At 42.2% G+C, this 22374-nt stretch overlaps 1 protein-coding gene across 2 annotated transcripts in view; it reads right to left on the reverse strand.

Moving 5' to 3' along the window:
- Positions 1-404: 404 nt before the first annotated feature.
- The window catches only part of TMEM80 (transmembrane protein 80), a 148748-nt gene continuing 126778 nt past the window's right edge, over positions 405-22374 (reverse strand). The window contains exon 4 of one of the 2 annotated variants that reach the window (XM_078682814.1): positions 405-4967. In XM_078682814.1, coding sequence (XP_078538940.1) covers positions 4762-4967 — 206 coding nt within the window. In that variant the 3' untranslated portion in view covers positions 405-4761. The remainder of the gene's footprint in view (positions 4968-22374) is intronic. The other variant, XM_078682813.1, reaches the window with a different exon arrangement.

Here is a 22374-nt window from a genome sequence, read left to right on the forward strand (position 1 = left end):
ACACTAAGGAGAGACTGATAGGCCTTTTCAACAATGAACAACCCCAGTTTACAGCAGACAATGACAGAAGCCAATGACAAATATGGACGGAATGTGGGCAGGGCTTCAAGTACCTAACTCAATACAGCATGCATCGCAGAGCAGCGCATGCGCTGCCCAGGCTCAACCTAAAAATGAACTCAAGGGTGTGAGTTACTCTGAAAGGTCCCTATGAGCTACTGGTAGCTCAGGATTCACTGGATGGAGACACCTGTTCTAGAATCATTAAGCTTCTCATTGCATGTCTCCTATTTTGCTTGTTTTTAATCATGATTAACTAAGTTTGAGATTATTATTATGGAATTGTCCTTATCAAAACAGATTCTCAATATGGGTAATTACCATCCAGCCGAAATAGAACAGAGTTGTCACAGAAAAATTAATAACAGTGTCAGCTCCAATGATAATCCTTCACAATTTATGTCAACAGATACAGGAATGACCCAAATCCACTGTGTAAAACGTATTATATTTAAATCAAGATACAAAACATATTCAAATTAAATTACAAACTCAACTGTACACAATCAAGTCGCCAATGAAACTAGGTAAAAACCTTGTACAGTAATACACACACCCAAGAGAAAAAGTATTTCGCCTCTCATGACTTCTAATTCTTACCATCTATTAAAAAGCGCATATTTTAAAGGACAGTAATTTTGAGGCGAATTCTATACATATACAAATTGAAACTGTAGGATTTGGTGGCATCATCACAAAGACATGAACGGTGGACTTAGAGTGAAGAGGGCAATATAAAATCCATACAGCACACTAATCATAGAATCATGGGAGACAACGTTTCAGGCTCTCATTACGAGTGATGTCCAGTGGACATACAGGAACCTTACATGTGACGCGCGCACAGAAAAGGAAAATATATTCGAGGACATCCAGTACTAAAATAAGGAGTCTCTAGAAGTAATCTTGGAACTGTGATTGGTGTTATCACTATTTGTGTTGCCAGCCCAGAAGAACTAATCTGAGGAATTAGGTCTGAACAAACTTGACAGAACGTGGCACCTATTAAAACATTTCCTGAGTAGTAGTGAGGAGATGCCACACTAGCCAGATATAAGTGTGGCTGTCTGGTGCCATCAAGTAGCAGAGCTCTGAAACGAGTAATGCCCCCATATGACCACCCTGGAAAGCAATTGTATTGTTGTGTGGTCCTGAAGAAGGTGGCGGGATGATGTTCATACCCACACTGAAATGTGCGTTGACCGTTTTTGGAAAAGTTATCCCAGCCCACAACATATCAACAGGTACAAATCAAAACAGTTTTTCCTTTGCTATATGAATATGTGCAGTATGCTGGGATGTGGTATGAATGGAATGTATGGTAGATAGTGATTCTGGATGTGTGTAGGAGTGAGTGGATTGCTGAGTGGGGGCATGTTGGTATTTTATGGAAATAATATTTTCTTTATTGTAATAAATACGTTTTGTTGCAGTACAAGGAAAAGAATTGTTAAAATGTCATTGTAGGCTTTTTTATGAGATGTGCCCTTTGAGATGAATGAATTTGAGAACATTTTAGGAAACAGAATAAATATGGTTGATAAAAAAATACTGTATAAATAACATAATTTCATTTGGGATCAAAACCCATAGCGCTTGTTAGGAGCAGGAGAAGAAATACATGTCAAGTGGGTATACTTTCTTGAATAGTGGTCTTTTCACCCCCTTCCCCCATCCCATACCTCAAACTACTTTTATAGGGGGATACCTTTGTTATCTATCATTGCGAGTGGCCCAGTGCCTGACTCGATATTTATTGCACCCAATGAAATCCAACAATATTGGATCGGAATTCATCAGCCATGAAAAACAACACCCAATTATGTTTTTGTTACTGATATCAGAAAATGATTACTGCACTAAAATCTTCATGTCCCAGAAGTTATCAGGCATTTCCTCTAATAAATCTTGGGATGTTTCACTTACGGATATTTAGTGGAAGAATGGGGGAGCAATGTGTTAGCTTCCAAACTCATAATTTAAGTACATGCAGTAACAGAGTATTGTCTCCAAGCCTGTCAGCCTGTTCCTGAATACCGTGCTCCATTCTGGGGACTAGGATGTGGCCTGAGCATTAAAGTGACTGTAACATGATATGAGCGCCCTACTGACATCTACTTCTCAGAAACGAGGCTACTAGACCTATATTTTTCTTTTTTACCACGGTCAATCTTGGGTTTCCACTAAGCGAAAATAGTTATCTTAAAGGTTAGAAAATTGGGTTAGTGGTCTGTATTTCATTGATTTGGTAAAGAATAGGCCAACAACAGCAACCTTCCCATATTATTCCAGTCTTGTCCATGTCCCTGTCCCTGTCTGTTCATTTCTGTCGGATTTTCCAGTTTAAAGTTGCTTTAGTCCTTCATTATCATATGGTGGGAGATGTTTTTAACACCCCTTTAGCCACCTTCCTTGCCCTCCCTTCACACTCAGACCCCTGCTGACACACTTCAAAAAAATCATCGTCTGTCTGAGGTAGCTAAGCTATCTGTGATTTAGTTGAGCTGGGGAAGTCTGAGACTGTTTGTGTTTAGGGGCCAGTCCCTGCTCAGCAAGGTACTGATCAGTAAACACAAAAGGGGCCACCTGCTGACTCATTTAACTCACTACCATCAGAAAGGGTGCCAAATTTCTCTCCACCCATGCCTAGAGTGCTATCTTAGCAAAGGCCAGGTCCGATAAAAATCCTTAAATCTTGCTGTTTTTCTGTCTCTTATAATCCAGACATCACCCGCTGTCTCTACAACCAAACATAAAAGAAAGAAGTGTGCACAGGAATAGCCTCTATACACTGTTTTCCATCACAAACACACTCAATGTGTCTGGAAAGCAATTCAAATTAACTTTATCTTGTTCATCTTTCAACCCTAGTAGGCAACAAAAGCGTTGGCGTTTAGGAAGGCATTCCTCTTTGTTCTCTGGTGGATTTCGTACTACTAATTTAATTGCTCCCACTAACACAAAACCGACATAGTTGTATGCAGTAGCTCATCGGAATAGTACAATTACAGGACCAATCCTGATGTACACGATTCATTTATATATCGGTGACTCTGCCCTGCTATATGGCATATGAAAATAATTTCAAGAGCTAGAGAATTAATTGGTCATCCCTTTATCTCAGGTCCTGATGAGGCCTTAAATATCGTGAAGACAGAAACAAGTTGAACATTACCGTTCTGGGAGAATACCATCCACAGATGGAAAAGATGAATCAATCATCCTGAGATGGGGAACCAAATCATCAGAAGGTCTAAAGGAAAAGACTGTTGTCCCCACACATTATATGTATTTGATTGGATTTCAAACCAGTTTAGCGGATGAGTGGAATCAACATTGTAGATGTGAATTTTGATGTAAAAAGTATCTTTGGGAGAGGCCAAGAGTGACCAGTATTCTGTTTTGTTTGTTTGGTTTTTATGGAATATATGGGTTTATGTTTACTGATGATGTTGATAAATGTTTGTTAAAAAAGTGTATTACAAAATACAACACAAAAGAAAATTAAAATGCACCAACAACTAGATTTGGAAATATATGTGGTTCAATGAGTTTTCTTAGATATATGTCGCTATAATTAATTTGAAGGGCTTTCTAGACACAGTGAGTAGGTTTGTGATAGAAAAACCATGTATAGAAGTTATTCCTCCACTGACTTCTTTCTTTTTTGTATGATCTATTAGCCCAAGAGGGGCAGTGCTTATTGGGCATCCACCTATATTTTAGTAGTAGTCTCTACAATCAAAGCATGAGATTCCCCAGTGGAGTAGTGGAGACAAGGACTTCTTGTTTTTGTTAAGAAACAACACTGGAGCTCCTTAGGAAATACTCAAAGAACAGTACTCTCTTTTTAATGATGACCAGCTTTCTGAAACTCGGTGAATGGTGGTTGTGTGTTTTTTCAGAAACGTCTGTTATATGTTCAGCCTTCTTGAAAATAATTTGTTCCAACTTTACGACTTTATATTACTGCTCATAACTCATACTGTGCTCAGTTATATTATACCTCCCCATTGCATGTCACCTTGAGTATTGTAGATTTTATATCACACGATGTTTGAGCGACAGCACTATGCAATAATATGTCATGTAATGCACCAAGAATCATGGCTAGAATTTGTGTGCATCCCCCTTGCCCCCAAATGCACAGGACTGAATTTGTTGCGAAACATATTCCAATGGCTGATGAGGAATTCTTAACTTACTAGACCCTGCCACATTTCTCCAATCAGACTAAACGTAGTCTTCATTAAGAGCTTATTATCTGCAACAATTTAACAATGTTTTCGACTTTTTAGGAAATCACATTATTTTCGTCCTTAAACTAAAAACTTTCATCACACAAAAAGGGAATAAATAACATGGAGAATAAATATTTTGTTGATATAACATTGGTTTCAATATGAAAACTGAACAATATGCAATTATTATTCATTTGGCATTCAATGTTGGCTTGCTCCCGTTTTGTACACCTATTTTTAAATGGTAACACACACTCACTCACTATTATCCTGATGGCATGTATATATTCTCACATAAAACACTTTGGATTTGTTTTCCCGAGTATTGACGACGTTATCCCTTTTCTCCTCCCTCAGAAGGTGGTGGATCATGAAAACCGAGGCCGTGGCTTGTAGCATCTCTCAGCTACTGACAGAAGCCAGCACCACTCTCTTCTGAACCGCTGAATGTTTCAAAGCTCTAACGGACAAAGGCAGCAATGGCAAAGAGTCCCAGGATCACCTCCAGCCCATAAAGAGTCAGCAAAAGGGCGTTAAGGATGACGTCCGCACGCAGGGTGTACGTCTCCCACGTCAAGAAGTATATGGACAAGAAGATGCTGCCAATTGTAAGCACAAGACTGATTGCGAGTGGCTTCTCTTCCTCAGCCAGGTTGCCCTTCGAAGCTTAAGAGAAAAAAGATGTAATAGGTTATTAAGCATCAAGAATGTGATATGGGTGTTTCATGCGGTTTTTTCTTGCATTGACAAAAGAATTAAACAAGCATAGTTTTTAAGTCCTGTCCCATTGGTATACCATTGTAATTGTGGTTTGAGTTTTTGTATCATTAGAGAAGTAATTTAGCTTGGGACCTTGCTAATCCAGGCTGACTTTTCCCGGATGACATTTTTCAACATGGCGGATGTGTTGCAGGGCGAATACCCATTACAACGATGTGCCGAATTCGCGGGGACATAACAACGCAATTTTTACTTCGCAAGAACTTTTACATTGTAAGGCACAGCAACGCAAGCCCTTGCATCGCACTGTTGTTCACATCGCATGCTATTACGACGGTTTTCGCCTTACAGAGTTGCGCAAGTCTGGACAATTACCAACAGTTCATATTTTATTAATAAGAAGAATATCGCTGGCGTGACGTATGTACACAGCTGTGACGTTTGCAATACAATCACTAATTATACAATATCGAACCTCGCTTTATTCAAATATATTGCTAGCTACAGTGCAGACTATAGGCCAGAGTATGGTAATTTGCCCCAAATAACTGATCTCCGGGTAACCTGTGACATTTCAATGCGCACATAAATGAGGATGCCTGGGTCAGTTGTTACCTACCAGATCAGTACACAACACCCTGTGAGGGATTCTGGCCACAGGAACGAAACGTATGATGCCAGATGAGAAAGCCCCGGCTGGTCATGCAGTGACGCCCCCTAGAACCTACTGTGAACCACCAATACTGAAAGTAATAAAGAAAGCCCCCCCAGGGGGGCGCTCCAGTCCCGAACAGCTTGCAGGCACATTTCAAAGCCAATCCTCAGTTCTGGGCTACAGTGCTGACTAATCTATACACCACAATTCAGCACCTAGGTACACATCTACTCTATGCGGACGTTCTTTTACTGCTTACTACAACACAGCTAGGTCTCCAGAGGCTTCTCGATACACTGCATGCCTTTACCATCAAATACCAACTAGTGGTTAATTTTGGAAAAACAAAGCGAGGAAATCTAATATTGCGGGTGCTTGAAACTTTACCTGTAAAAAAGTGGAAAACGTATCAAAGTACAGGTACCTGGGAATAATTTTTGATACCAGGGGCTCTTTTATACTCCACAGGTAATTAATTATATCCAACGCACTGTCACTGAGAACAGCATTCCACACATTATCATATGTGCGCCCGACTTTCGCTGTAGCCGCATTACAAGGAGTTTAAGAGCACCATAAAGAAAAAAATAGGGGTTGTAATGCCGCGCGATTTTTAAATGTGCGATCTAATGGATTTTGCAATAGGGTAAACGGCATTGGCGTTGAAACGCCGTGTGTTGGGAAAACTTGCGATGTAATAGTCTTTGCGATGTGGGAAGCGCGTGGTAAAAGCACACGTTGAAAAGGTGTGCGACGTACTATCATACATCCATGTTGCAGTGATGATATAATATTTCAGGAACCATGAGACCTATATACTTCATTTTGGTGTCAAAACATAGGTTTTGGAGGTTAAGTAGTCTAATAGAAACAGAAAATAACTCCTCGGAGCAACCCTTGTACCATTTTGCAAAATGGTGGCTCTATAACAGTGGTCTTCAAACTTTTTGATGCCGAGACCCACCTAAAAAAACTTTTTAGGCGTAAGGACCCCCTCCCTACAAAAATGTCTGGAACCTGGTACTCCTTATCATGGAGAAACATAAATGTTCGCCGGAGAAATGGTCAATCTGTGGTTACACCTTATTAGTACCAGTTTAACACCCAATATATAGCAATAGGCAACAATTTAAGCCCCTTGAGCTGCCGGTGCGTCATATTTTTAATGCTCTGGTTGCGCAGAGTACAGTACCATATCTACGAGGCCACGAAAAGTCACTTTGCATGGCATTTCATGGCCTCCTAGATATGGTGTTAGGCATTGCAGCGCAAGTTGATGAGTTGCCTTACACTGCATCAGGGGGGCGTTCCATGGGCGTTGTGGTGGGCTTTCCTATGGGTTTTGACACATTCCCAGATTTACAAGAATCTGTAAACTTGAGGATGCATCAAAACTGTATGCTGCCCCAGGAGATGCTTAATGAGGAGAAATATCTTTATTTCTCCTCAATTGTTTCCTCTTTTTATGTGCAGCACACATAGAAAGGGAAAATAGCCTCCATGGGTTGTTTTTGCACAAACCAATCCTGCCAACAATTCAAACCAAAGTTTGTGCTGCCAGAAAGGACAGGAACGCACCGTATCTTTTAAATACATTCCATTCCTGTATTTTTGAATTGGCATAGGGCAGCACAGCAAAAATACTTGCGGAGCTGCCCTACACCATTTCATTATAAATGAGGCCCGTAGATTTTAGTAATATCCAGCCCCTATGGATGCAATTTATTTTACATAAGTGTCCCTTCAACACATTCTCAGGGATAGTAAGCACTATGTAAATACAATTAAAAGCAAGCACTTGACAGTTCAGTTAACTCTGTGCACTACCACTCAAAAAGCGTCAAGAGATTTAATCAAGTAACTGCAACAGCACTCTCCTGTCCTGAAAAAATCAAAGCCAGGCAGACAGCTTAACACACCTTGCTGCTGGCCTGAAAGAAATTAAAATGTGCACAATGTGTTTACATTTGCAGAGTAACTCGTTGTGCACATTTCTTTCAGGCCAGCAACACACTTGTAGAAAGGCATCTTTAGCAGTCAGCCTGCCTTCAATTTCCCAGCACAGGAGTAGGGAGAGTCCCTAAAAAACAACGTTCAGGGAAAGCCTTTTAAGTACTGGAATTAACCACCTGGGATGTTTTCTTTTAGAAAATGAAGAGCACAACCCTTTTCCCATGCCTCCACGCCCCCCCTGGGGGTCGTGCCCGACAGATTGAAGACTGCTGCTCTATATTGATGTGATTAGTCATCATTTTGGAAATTAATTTTAATATTGCTTTTGTTTCAGATTTTCTGTTGATCCAAATTTGTAAAAATGAGCGAAGCAGTTGGTAGCAGAGGATCTTTACCTCCTGACAGAGTGTTGCGAACTACAAAATCTGAGGACTCCTTCAACAAAGCAAATTGTGTCATATGCCAAAGTAATCCGAAAGAAAACCTAACATCAGCTGTAGCTGGACAGAAGAGAGTACGAGATGCTGCAGAAACATGGCAAGACGAAGTTCACAAAAGATTAAAGCTGATGGGTGAAGAGAAGGAAATATTTTATCATGGTAACAACAAGTGCTACAAGTCGTATACAATGGGGAAAAGCCTGGAAAAAAGTAGCAGAAACAAGGGAATCACACCAAAAATCCAAGTCTTCTGAGAAAAGCGTTGACAACCAAACCCAATGTCTATCCACTTTGAAGATCGATGGATAACCCTCGAACACCAACAACTGATCGGAAAGCAGAGGATCTTTAATGTTTTATCTATGGTTTAGCCAGAATAAGGGCCAAAGGGATTGAGTATGTGAGTCTCAAATGGCAAACATGTTTTTATTTGCAGCTAGTTTCAGCTTTCAGCCGAATAGCCAAACTAAAAAGCGAGGTGAACGTATATGCAGCGAATTTGTATGCCCACCTGAACTGTATGCATGCATACATTGGAAAATATGAATGTACAATGAGCTCCCAGCAGCAACATAACCACCAGCCTTTAGTTGAGTTTGCACTCTTTGAAAAAGCAAATGAAGTTTTAAAGCCATTCTTGAGTGCTGGTCAGAGAAATAATGGTCAACATTGGTAAAACTGCATTGATCCATAATAATGAAATTAAGATTTTTCGGGTGAGAATGTGCAATGTCAGAATTCATTTTTGTCATTTAACAAAAAAAAGGAGCCCCTTATTGTGTTCTCAGCTGATATGACTACTGAAGTTGTTGATGCAAAAATAAGATCACAGGATGCAGTCAAATCAGCAGGACCCATTTTAAGAAATGTCCTGAAAGATTTGGATTTTGGACTTAATGACAAATTTTGTGATGCCCCCAAGTTCCGTAAATCATGGGAGTCAACAAGAATATCTGATGTGGTCTTAATATTTGTTGCATCATTGTTTAATATCAGCAAAGCAAAACTGTTACAAACTAAAGTTATTGAGTTCAACACAGACGGCGACAACATTGATGATGACTTTGAAGAACTAAGAGAAGAAGTGAAAGACAGTCCCATGAACCAAGAGGCCTTTGCAGTACAAATGTACTGTCTTTTCCAAATCATGTTTTAGGAATTACATCACAGCAAAAAGAACACTCTGCTAAATATGTTGATTGTCCATGCAATCTATGACAAGCGCAAAAGTAGACAGCTAATCACTCCAATGAATAGGACTGGTGTATCAACAAGTTATAATGACATAGTGTGGAGCAGGAACTTGTTAGCTGCTCATGCTGGAAAATCTTGTGACTTTGACAGCACGCCACTTCCAAGTCACTTTACCAGGAAAGGATTCTTGATAATTTGGATTTTGGAGACAGCTCTTCTTTGTCTGGAACATCCAGCACACATGATACGGCCATGGTGCTTTTTCAAGACTGTACCAATGAAGTAACTGTGTCAGCTGTAGGCATAAGCAAATGAAGCTGCAAAGTTATAACCCAACTGCCTTGCCAACATGTGCAATCTCACTACAAGCCATCAACACTCCCAGTCTACCAGAAAGTTTTTAAGTGGCTGAGGACATGGATCTTCTTCTACCTGATGTTGTAGTCCACAAATCTGATTTAGCTGAATTTATCATATTACTTATTCAGTGCAGACAGAAGGAGAAAGAAAAGCCAGTTTCCCTATGGGCTGGAATTCATGCTTTGATCTCCCAGAATTCTGTGCCACTGAAGAGGGTTGGGTTTTTACCAGTAATACCATCTCCAGCCACAAACTGTGCAACAGTATACACAGCTCAAAAAACAAAATCACAATGTGCATGCTAAGCTTGAAGACCAGCCTATCATGCACATTTTCTGCAATTAAGGTGTTTTCCATATTGTAGCTGATATTTGTAGGAGCAATTCAAGTAGAATTTGATGGACTTTATCCAATGATGGGAATTTTCTACATGACAAAAGGTGCGTTGCGGCGTGCAGGAAGTTATCTTAGTGGATGTGGCATAGAGGATGCACTTATTGAGGCCGAAATCTTTGAAAGCAAAACTGTACAGTCAGTTTTGAGAGGAACTCATATTAGTTCGCTACAAGGTATGCTCATTATATCTGAGGCTATAGAATCACTGCGTTGAAATGCTTTCTGGAATAAGAATGGCAAATTAGGTGTGCATATCTTATCTCAGAAATTAACAAGGCTCAGGGTGCACTTCATTCAAAAGACATCATGCAAAGCCAAGCAATGTTCAATGCACTAACTTCAAAAATCAGAAAACGAAGTCTGTAGAGTTTGTCAAAAAATGTGAAGAAAAGTTAGAACTTTACAAGTACTGGGGAAATTATTTAAATATGATAGCTCCAGTGAAAATCTTGGTACATGCGGATCAGGAAGGTGATTGGGAGCTGCATGTGAAGACTGTGGAGTCACTGATTACTGTGTTTCTCTAATTCAATTGCATAAACTTCCTGAGATATGGGTCCTGGTATTTGTAAAGAGTGAAGAAGCTAGAGGTGGAAAAGCCATACCTCTACAGAAAATTAATTCAAAGATACTTTGTGGTGAAAGACAGAGAGGGAAGGTTCAATGCTGTGGCTCCAGATATTTATTTATAATTTATTTATAACGTTTTATAAAGCGCAAACAAGATCCCAAAGGATATCGGAGCGCTTTACAAAAGAGTGGAAGGAAGGTCAAAACCCAATATAGATGAAACTGGAACTGACAATCCAGAGATCACAGAAAACCTCCACGGGAATTGTTGGTCAGACACAAAACAGTGAATATTTTGCTCAATCTCAGCTAGTTTAACCATGAAGTCCTTTCTACTTGGAATGTTTACAGAGAGATGACAAATTCAAAATTAATGGACCATCGTGAATTTCCAACTATTGCACGTGGAATGATGGTCAATGAGGAGTTGGTGCCTGCAGAGATATATTCAAAAGGTACAGGCCATGTTGTTCAAGAACTTAACAGCAAATTCGAGGAAGCTGACCTTCGTGTTGTGCCACATGTTGAGTGAGCTGTTTGGAATGGATCCAATTGAGTCATTGTACTGTCAAATGGCATAGATGTTCATAATGTGCTACTAAGATTTTCTGCAATGTTACTAAGTCAAGGACCATCAGAGTAATGGATAAGTTATGGCACAGGCAAGAAAAGACACTTTAGTCTGCTTCATATTCTGTACAAGAAACTTGACACAGAGATGCCCAATATTCTTATCAAAGCACATATTCTTACGGGTGATGACGCTATGAGCAAAATTGAAACAAAGCTTGGAGTGTTTACTGCTGAACCTGTGAAGTTTCTAAAGTGATTTGTTGAGACAGAAGAAAAATATGACTTTAATACCATGTGCGTGTGTGGAAAATAAGTTCTGACTTTCACACATTTGACGATCTTTGATACAGTGAATTGAAGAGATCCGTCCCGCTAAGTGACCTTCCACAGACGTCATATTCTGTGTGTGGGCACATATAAAGAGAATTCTACTTGATCAGAAGATGTGTAAATGTTTTGGAACATGCATATGTAGCGAAAGATGTGTGTGAATTTGGGTGGGAAGATATTGATGGGGTGCTAAAACCTGCAAGATTTCTAAAGCCTCTACCCACAGAACTTACACAAACATGTACTTGCAAAACCTGTGCTTCACAAAGATGTCCCTGTCAATATGCTCTTATGAGATGATCAACATTCCGCAAATGTACCACTAGCGATTGCCGGAATAACTAAATTGAACTATGAAAATGTGTCTAAAACAGGAGTGATAAACATTAAGTTTTTCATATTTCAGATCATAAACATTTTTTGGTGTATACATAAAAGGATTTAAAACCATTATTATTTGTTTAATTTCAATATATGTCTCTTCTTCCTCTCTGATATCTGTGATTTATTGAAAATGGCAAATGGGTTGCTCTCAGGAGATATTTTGTGTCTCCATAAGACAACTTGACCCCCAAAACCTATGTTTTGGTATCAAAATGAAGTATATAGGTGTCATGGTTCTTGAAATATTACATCATCACTGCAACACATTTGCCATTTTAAAAAATGTTTTCCAGCAAAATTCGTCCCGGATCAGAAATGTCTACCCAAGCTAAATTACTTCTCTAATGATCCAAAAACACAAATCAAAAATGAAAACCTTTGGACAACAATTTTTTTACGGATGTATATCAGAGGGCAGGGATTATTTGGCGTTCCAGTAACATTAGTGGAAATTGATAGAAAAATATTTCAATTGGGAAATCTCATACGGATAATGATAATACAGAATATAATTGGCTTGCCATATTACATTAAACATATTTACCTTTTGAAGCACAGTGAAACAAAGTAATATATCCAGAGTAATAAAATGTATGAGTCAACTGTTTGCCACGAGGCATCATTATGCAGTGACAGATTTCTTTGCTTAAAGGAGGTCTTGAATGTGGAATGAGGAAGAGACACAATCCAAGCCTCTCTCATAAACTGTAGAGGAACTGATGCTGCAGCAAGCTGAACCTGTAGAACTGGATCTGGTGATCACTTAGCCACACAAGCTCAAGCAGGGCGATGGCAATTGGGTAGGAAGGGCTGTACCACAATCATGACTTATCACAAAACCAGGGAACATGGAGTCCATTTTCCCTTCTTGCATTGGGGCCCTTGGCACCTTTGCAACTTATCTGCGAGCAAGCAATGAATTTTTTGTCCTAGTAAGCTGCTGTTCAGGAGGAGATTTCAGCTGTGTTTTCGGCTTATGCGCCTGCTATAAAATTATATTTTTCAATATCTGCCTGATAGTTTCTGTCTGTATGCCACAGAAGCAGTCTTCAGATTTTATGTTAAAGAAAAACGAGTAATGGCATAGCGTTTTTTTATGTGAAGAACAAGAACTCTTACCTTTGGCATGTTTATTTTCAGCCTGGTAAAAGGACCTCTAAAGGTCATATAAAAGAAGAAGAAGGTCCTCATTATTAGTGACCTTTTAATTCCACTGGGCTGGTAACTTCAGGACTTTGAGACCCACTGGAACACTGAAGGCCTGTTCATGTTCACACTGAGATTATGGCTGCTGAAAACAGCTGTAATCTTCCTGTGATAATCCAAGGAGAAATGTGCAATTACTGGAAGAATAGGACCCAGAATTACTGATGCCACCAATAACACTAATTTCTAAAGTCTCAATTGTATTTACTCAATAACTGTGGCCATCTGGAGTTACCTGTAGCCTAGATATTGGTAACTCCGGCAGGCCAACATTACTGGGGTCAATTGCATTGAGGACCAAAGCATAGGATGCTCATCATGATCCTTTTCATTTTCAAAAGGGTGAAAAAGTATGAAGGAGAACTCAGCATGAAATAAACCATGTCAACCTCCCTATTAGCCAATAGTTGCATGCCGCAGAGATGATATGAGAATCATACGAGTTGCCTAGGAAATGGGTCAGTATTTCCCCACCCTCGAGTTATTGATACTAGGGATGCCAGTAACTCCAAGGATGGGGGAAAATCCAGCTCCTTAGTAGTAGGATCCTGAGGGCCAACTAAAAAAAAAATAAAGAACTACTTAGAAATCAGTAATTCTAGGTTGCCCGGAAATTCCTCATTTTGGCCCAGCCTTTCAACCAGAGATGACGGCGACATTCAGTAGCTAAAACTCTAGATGAGTGGTCGTCAAACTTTTTAATGCTGCACCCCCCCGAGCCCACTAGAAAATAAAATCATTGGGCCCCCCTCAGAATTTTTAACAATTATTGTATTAAATTGTATCTATTAAAGGTATCTACAGTGTGTGGCTTCTCTTTTGACACATACTCCCAGCTAGGATACTAATGAGAAAAGATGTTAGTGATCGCCCATTACAGAGCCTGGAGCCCCCCCCCTGTGATCACTTGAGGCCCCCTATGGGGGCCTGCCTCTCAGTTTGGAGACCCCTGCTCTAGAGGAAAATAAACAAATTCGTGGTGTTCTTGTGGATCTAATAATTCTGGTATCATCGTAATTAAGAGGCCACTTAAAATGAGTTTGTAAAAAGCTGGGAACTTAGCCTTGAAACGGGATTCGCTTGAGTCTGGGGACTTCAATCAAGGGGTTCTCAGAGGAACAAAGTGCTTGAATTAAGGCACAGTGGTGACACCTAACTGTCAGTAATGTTGGACCTCCAGTTTAAAAGAACCTACGGACAACCCACTGAAACCTGCACTACACTTGTTTTGCTGACCAAAGACATGGACTAATCTTTTGGAGCTCAGTTTTAGGTCATTATGCGGCACTCAGTGGCCAATATCCTGAAAGTAGCTAGGTAATTTGAAAGTAGATGTTTTCCAATGGGCCTCCGCATCTTCAAAATGTGCCATGGTAATCATTGTAAATGTCATATAGAACTGCTGAGTGTGAATGATATCCAAATAAAAAAAACTCCATGTAGTTAAGAATAATTAGGAAAGGATCTAAAGACTGACACTGCAAGGACTAAGGAATGAGTGCATGTGATTAGGAGCATCAGGCTACAAATGACAGGCACCAAGGCTGGACTGTCTTTAATAACTTCCCAAAATTGCCCTTACCACACTCCAGGGTGATATTAACAATGATGCTCAAGAGGACCAATTCATGCGGAGAAGAAAATCTTAATGGCCTGGCTTAAGAATGTTGTTGAATTCAATAAAGATGTGGACATATTTATTCAGCCCCTTACTGAGCAGTTTAGCAAGCTATAGGATACTGGAAGTGGTTTTATAGATATCAATGGTCCTTACGGGGTCACTACAGCAGTTTTGATGGCAGACACTACGACACTGGCCAGATCAGAGAAAAGGACCTAATTTTGGACAGAACTATAATGGCCTTGAAGATATTAGGGACTTCCAAGGTGGAGTTTGGAGAGTTCTCCAGAATTATTTCTGCTGCAGATCCAATGATGGTCTGTCAGACGGGCGTTGTATAGGTTCACTGGCAATAACAGCACCCTTGGAGACCGGATATTGATGTGTCTATCTTTGAAGATATGTGAATGAGCTCATTAACATCTCAAAACAGAATTGGTGGTTATGTTGTATGAAAATCAAAACAATGATAAGGCACCAGACCCCTGCACTCAGTGTGTCAATTGAAGATTGGGAGCCTTCTAGAGCAGTCACTGAGAAAAGCTACAAAAGTGAGGGGATGACATACATAAAAGGTCATTGAAAACTGTAGTTTCTCAACCCACATTTAATAATCATGGCGTAGTTGAGACGCAAGTAACCAGAAGTTAACAAGTCAAATCGCTAAGATTTGTTTCAGGCTACAATAATCTGCTTTAGTATATAGAAAAGTGGACAACAGATGCACAAGGGAGGAGTAGCAGATCCTGGAATTGGGTAGAGACAGCCTCCCTTACGCTTTTAGCCTTAAACTTCTCAGAACTTTTAATCTGAAACAGATTGATACATTTTAAAAAGTAAGAAGCAGGAAAGACCTTTTCTTTTTAAGTATACAAATGTTTTAAAAATCATTGGAAAAATAGGACTGTGAGGTGGGAGATAACGGAGGAGAGGTTGGGGGCGCAATGGGAAGTTGGTGGTGGAGGCGAAAAGCAGCACACGAGAAAGAGCTACACAGGGGACAATGAGAGATGCACACAAGTGAGCAAGAACAGACTGGAGCCTGAGGGGGAGGAAGAGTAGCACACAGGCGAGGGAGAGAGAAACACAGGATGCAGAGAAAGGGAGAGAAGCACACCAGTGAGGAGGAAGGTGGTTCCTAGGGGGGGGAGGTGAACGAAGAAGAAAATTGAAAAACACATGCACTCTCATGGAGTTATTAAGCACACAAAAAACAGAGTAAGTGAGCAGTGGAAGGAAACAAGTAAAGAGGAACTTCTTCTTTGGAGGAACCAACAAATGATGGACAGGGCAAGCCACTGAATGATACCTAAGAAAATAAGATCCACTACAAATCTCAATTCTCAGTGGAGAAGTGTGGCTCACTGGTTAGAGCAGGCAGACCCTGAAGCAGAGGTCAGACCCGGGACCAGGGTTCAATTCCCGACGCGGCAGGGTCTCGAGCTCAAATGTCCACGGACTCGATAATTCTCGCTTCGGTGCCTGACCTAATCATGGGTTCACACTCTGCAACTCTGGGCATTAAGCTTGCTTAATCTCCACAACGGCCCCCCGCGGCGGGATGCCTGGCTTTCACCTTGGGGATGCCCTGTAGGGGCTATCTCACAGGGAAAAGCCAGGACGGGTTCCCAAGGCAAAGCACTTAGAGACCCCTGGGTTATAAGCGCTATATAAATCCAAACATACATACATACATACAAATCCAACTAATTGTAAGCAAAGGACAGGATTTTAACCCACTGTAAGTTCTACGTAAACGGAAAGCAGCTTTTTTTACCAATCACACAGCTGCGCTGTCTGGCAGGCTCGACCTATAAAGAGATTTTTTTTTTTAATCTATGTTCAACAATTACAACACAAAACAATTGTTTTGAGCCAGAGAGCTGCAGGATGAACTGAGGGGAAGTAGTGGTGAACAAACAGCCATAAATCCCCCGCTGCACCCACATCACAGCTCAGCTGAGAGACCTGCACTGGCTCCCAGTCAACAAGAGGATCACCTTCAAGCTCCTTGCCCATGCTCACAAGGCATGCCACGACACCGGACCAGTATACCTCAACAAACAACTCAACTTCTATACCCCGAACTGCCAGTTTCGCTGCACTGACTGTGCCCTCGCCAACGTCCCACGCATCCATAGGACGACCACCGGCGGCAGATCATTCTCCTACCTCGCCGTCAAGACATGGAACACCCTCTCCACCCACCAGCGACAGACTCAGGACCTACTGACCTTCAGGAGACGACTGGCTGTTCGAGCAGTAGCTGCACCCCCACTCTTCCCTCAGAGCCTTGAGACCCTCACGGGTGAGTAGTGCGCTCTACAAATGCCTGATTGATTGATAAATGAATGGAACATCCATAATGGGCCTTGAAACCTCCTGGTTGGATAATAGAATGTGGTTTGGAGGGCTACATCCTAGATTATTAAGAGAGGCAGAGTAAAGCTGTAACTTACCCGTAATCATGGTATTCCATTTTGAACATCTTCAATATATTACTAATCTCCTTGTCTAACCAACTGTTTGATCTACTGAGTTGTGACATGTTTTGTATACCATGTAATATCTGTTAGGAATAACTCCAGGAAGAGGTAGAGCTGCAACAGCAAGTCTTCTACCTGTTAACATTCCAGCACCCGGGATTTGTTGGAATGTACTCGAAAATCAACACACACATTTTGTTCTTATTACTACACTGAATGAGATGAGTAGGCAAAAGCAGTGGTTGTGCTGGCTGTCCTCACGATTCTGTTGAGGAGCAGATATTGACTGTGCTTTGTAATACTCTGGCTTACCACTACTCTGATGTTGTGTGTAATGATAATCTCACGATGGAGAAAAACATACTTACCTGTGATCATAGTTGTCCAGCATGGAAATATTTTCGTTTACTTGAGGAATTGTGGTCATCAATCACTTCGAATGAACTGAAGTCTCTGCTGCTGCTGAGCACTCTATGAGGGTTTCAGTCTGTCAGTCTTAAAGGTGCAAAGTTCCATTTGCCTAGGAGAGCCTCTGACAATGGGAATGAGACGTTGCTCATGCAACCTTATGGTCAAACTGACAGTTATATTTTTAAAGGTGCTGGGAATGATGCCACTTGAAAGGATTATTTTTAGGTTAAAATAATGAAGCCGATTACCAATAAAACGATGTCGTTCCTTGCAACACAATTTCAGAAGAATGGAGAAAGGGGGTTGTTAGAGCCCCAGTGCAGCCATGTATCCTCCCCCTTTTCTATTCGATCCACCTACCCATGCTCTCAGTCTGCTCTGTGCTTTCTTTCATGTGCCCACCCTGCTCGCCTTCTGCCTGATCTGTTCATTTTTTGCCACTGGCAACGCGTCCTTGTTCTCTTTAGTGATTTCCAAAGCAACATTTTGAAACTACATTGATGAGGGATCCGGAAACTCCAAACAAACATTGAACCAAAAACAAACTTCGGTGACATCAATGTTGTTACATTTATTGTATTTGTAATTTGATACTATAATGTAGTTTTTTTATCGATATTTTGTGATCCAGGTTTTAACCCATTACCTCATTTTTTTTTTTTTTTACAAATGACTCCTTACAAAATGAAACTTCAGAGTAGATCATAATGGGATGTCTGGGCGAAGGATAGTTGTAACCGTCACATGACTGTTGGCAATGGTTCTCCTGCAATGATATTCTGCCTAGATTCAACGGAATCTATGTTTTAAAAATTTCAAATTACTTAGGTCGATTTTGTTATTATTGATTTTGTTTAACTGGGACTCCGCTCAACGCCAGCCCTTCGCTCTTCCCACTTGTTTCTCTTGTTGTGCACTGTGACTGCTTCCAAGCTTATTCCCTTTCCCCTTTTTATACATACACCGCATCTGCCACTCTGCGGTGGAATCAAAACGTTTCTTCCATTCCACTAAGGATCTCCATTATTTTGATGAATAAAAAGCGAATGAGATACTTTTGAACAGAAATTCTCTTCTCCTTGCCCCTCTTATTTAGATGTTTTACTGTATAGTTATTTCCAATATATAATAACTATACAAAAAGTGAATCTGAAAGAATCCAGTGGTGGATAGTCTGGGACATCCATCACCACAAACACGCGAGCTAGGGAAAAAATAGAGCTCTAAGACTTCCTGTAATTACTATTTCCCTTCCAGTTCCAATGTACTAACTAAGACATTATTTAGTCACAATCTCAGTCTTTCCTCTTAAACTATGATTACTGTGATTCATTTATGGATTTTACCAGACATCGTATAAATGTCTGGATGAAGGTTAATTCAAGCATTCCATCCATCACCTTGTTGTTTTTGCATTTGCTAACCTAAGTTGGCAGGGTATGCCCAGACGTGGGTCCCGTGCTCTCTGTGCCACTGGATTCAAGCTAGCCTGGCTGATGAGGGGTGATATCCCGAAATCGGTCCTAGGATGCTTTTGTCCAGACCAGGGAGAGCCTGGCAAACTTTACCCAAGGTCTTGCATGAGTTGCTTAATGGCATGTGAAATGTAGATCCACGCAGCGTTAGAAGTGGGCGGGGACGGAAGGGCACGGCGTGCCCCTACTTCTTAAAATTATGTTAGTCCGTTCCCCTACTTCTTACTTTTGAAAGAGCGTACCAGGGACTGTAACATTGCCATAATTTAAAAGTACACCTTTTTTTCTTTTTTTCGCATGAGTGGTGACACTCTGCACTCTGCAGTGCGCCCGACCTCCTCCCCTTCCCCGCTGTGTTAATGGGCCTGCAAAGTGAGACTGAGGCCGTCCGAGACTGAGTGAGGCCATCAGAGGCCATCAGTGTAGCATGGTGCAAAAACGGCTACTCTGATGGCCCTGCGGCTACTGTGAGCCCGTGATTCACACCTAACAACGCTGCCAGCCCCCACTGTGACCTGTGACAATGATTCTTTGGTGTCAAGCAGACTGACAAACGCCACCTGGGGGGCTTCTTGACTTGCTATATATCTGCTCGCCAGCCAGCCACTGAAAAGCTGACCCAGCCCCACCAGCCTCTCCTGTAAATTAGTCTCCTTTCCATGCTCAGGGATTCCCGACCCCTCCTTCACAGCTCTGCCCTTTCGCTGAACCGGGGCCTGCACGAGGAGCCTGGACTGCCTCTGAAGCCGTGAACTCCTTAAACATCAAGTAAGTGGGGGGAATAAAACGCCTGGTGCATAATTCTCCTTATCCCTCTTCTTTGCTGCTTCTCTCTTCTTTCGCTCTGCCTTTCCTCGTAATTTATCTCTAAACCATTCTCTTTTCTTCACTCCATCACCTGCTTCTTACTAGCTTGTATTTTTCTGCCATCCTCCGTGCCTGTTCCTTCCTTTTTTAGGTTTTGCCTGGCGAAAAGATGCGCTCTGCGCATCTTTTTCGCGCAGGCGAAAACCTGATGAGAACTGTAGTGTGGCTTTGGGTCGGCCCTCGTCATTCATTGGCTGGCTCCATAAATGGAGCCTAGCCATTGGACGAGGGGCCTGTCCGTCAATGCCGGACCAGATTCGGGGGCGTTCCCGAGATTCTTTGGCTTTTGCCGACGTCACGCGACGTCAGCCGAAAGCCGGGAACGCCCCCGAATCTGGTCCGGCATTGCCGGCACTTCTGCGTCTCTCCACCCCCCTTTCCCGCCCCTCCCGCTTGTTCTTCATTGAAATGAATAGCTCGGGAATACCTTTAGTTGTCTTGGATGTCTCGAGCGCTGTATTCCCCTTCAAGCGGGAGGTGCAAGCGGGAGGTGCCTTTCCCAATTCTGTCAGACTCTTTGACACGGGTTTCCCCTCGAGTGTTATCCTTCACGGCACTCAATGCTTTAGGTGCTGCAGCGGTAGCTCGCATTGGTGTAGTTACACTGTCTGCACCCGAAATTTGTAATAATTCCGGCTCCCCCTGCTTCTCGGATCCAATGGCCCCCTGGCCACGACCTCTCCGACCTTTGGGAGGCATTCTGTGAGAGCACGCCGACTTTCCGGTAGAGACGCCGTTTTCCGTAGTCCGACTGCACCAGGTGTGTCGTCTTGCGAGAACCGCCCACAGGCGAAGGAAGCAGCCGTCCGTCTCCGGCCAGGGCCGCGCTGGGATTGGCCCAGCCGGCCGAGCCTCCGCCGCGTCATCGGGAGGAGGAGTGGAGAGCAGGAAGCAAGAGATCTGCTGGAAGATGTCCAGGTGAGTGCTCTTTTTTTTGTTTCTTGCCTTCTTGTTTTAGAGCGCGTGGATCACCCTGCCCAGGCTGCCCTCACCCTCTCTAACACCACGCAGAGCCAGCGTCGCTTGCTTGGGAGACACCCCAAAACGTTCAGCGCCCTATTAAAGCCCCCTCCCCTTGTGTGGTACCGGCGTGAAGAATGTGCGTCCCTCCCTCTTGGGCTCTGTAAATGCACGTTTTAACCTCTCAAAAAATGAACACTGTCCCAATAATAGAGTCTTTAGGGAGAGTTATGGGGTTCGGGTACGGACGAGACCGCAACGGAGGGCAAACAAGGGGAAAACAACCGGAAGTGCCCCTGAGCTGAGATTCTACTTGGATATGAAGTGGATGGCGGGAAAGCGACGCAGAGACTCTCTTAGATACATGCGTTGATTAAAAAGAGGGTCGAGGGGGGTAAGGGGCCGCTGAGTTGTGAGCTGCAAGTGCCTGGCGTTTATGTGTGGTGGAAAAGTAATACCGTGAGTGAGGTTCTGCTTCGTGTTGCACGGCACGTGGTAGGTGAATATTTCATTTACCAAATCCCCATTTCCAGCATTTGCCGTATTTAACTATGTATTTGCTGTGGTTATAAAGCGCCACTGGCTGCCCCCACGCCTCTTCGGAGCGCTGGACTGGTCAAGCTATGGCTGTGGGTTGATGTCAGATATTTTGAGTTACTCTCCTGTAAATTTCAGCTCCGCTGTCGACAGCCGGTGTGAACAGTTCAGCTGTGGGTGGATGAATGGAGTGCAAGTTCTGGATTCCGGCTTGTGGTCAGCGCATTCCGTCATTTTAGGCCTAGATCTTACACTTGCCTGCGTCTGTTTCCTCCTGCGAAACCTTTTTTGGCTGATGGGTACGTGGCAGCCATTTAATCCTGGCTCGTGTGGCAGCGCAACTTTCTCCACATATTCAGGTCTTTTCTAGTGGCGCTTACATATGCTTAGAAGTAGGCCCCAGGATAGCAGCATAACCCCAAATGACCCCCCCCCCCCCTTGCAGAATGGGAAGAGGGGCCCCCAGTCTCCCATAGCTCACCGGTCGATATTTATTGGCCTTGGGCTGATGGTGGCCCTCAGCAGATATATGGGGGCTCTGAAGTGTTGGGAGTCCCCCTCCTCTACAGGGGCCTGCCTTACGCCCATTGCTTGCCTTTCATTGCGTGTGTCATTTGCGAGAGATAAAGCTAGTGGCATTGTAAATGACAATGCCATTTATTTATGTTAAAAAAACATAAATAAAAATAATGTCAAGAGCAATGCCAATAGCTCTAACATTAACACAGGCAAAACCATTGCATTGTAAATGCTTGTCTTTCCCACTTCTTTTCACGTAAACATTTTGTGTCCCAATACTTGTTTCTTTCCACCTTTCCTTTCCCCTATGGTTTTCCATTAATGTTCTCATCATCTCACTTCATTCTCTGCTTTTCCCAGCAAGTCTCTTTCTCGTTTCACTTCTCTGCTTAGCTTGCTCTCTGTGTCACTAGCAG

This window comes from Lissotriton helveticus, chromosome 3_1 (assembly GCF_964261635.1).
Source record: "Lissotriton helveticus chromosome 3_1, aLisHel1.1, whole genome shotgun sequence".
Taxonomy (NCBI): Eukaryota; Metazoa; Chordata; class Amphibia; order Caudata; family Salamandridae; genus Lissotriton; species Lissotriton helveticus.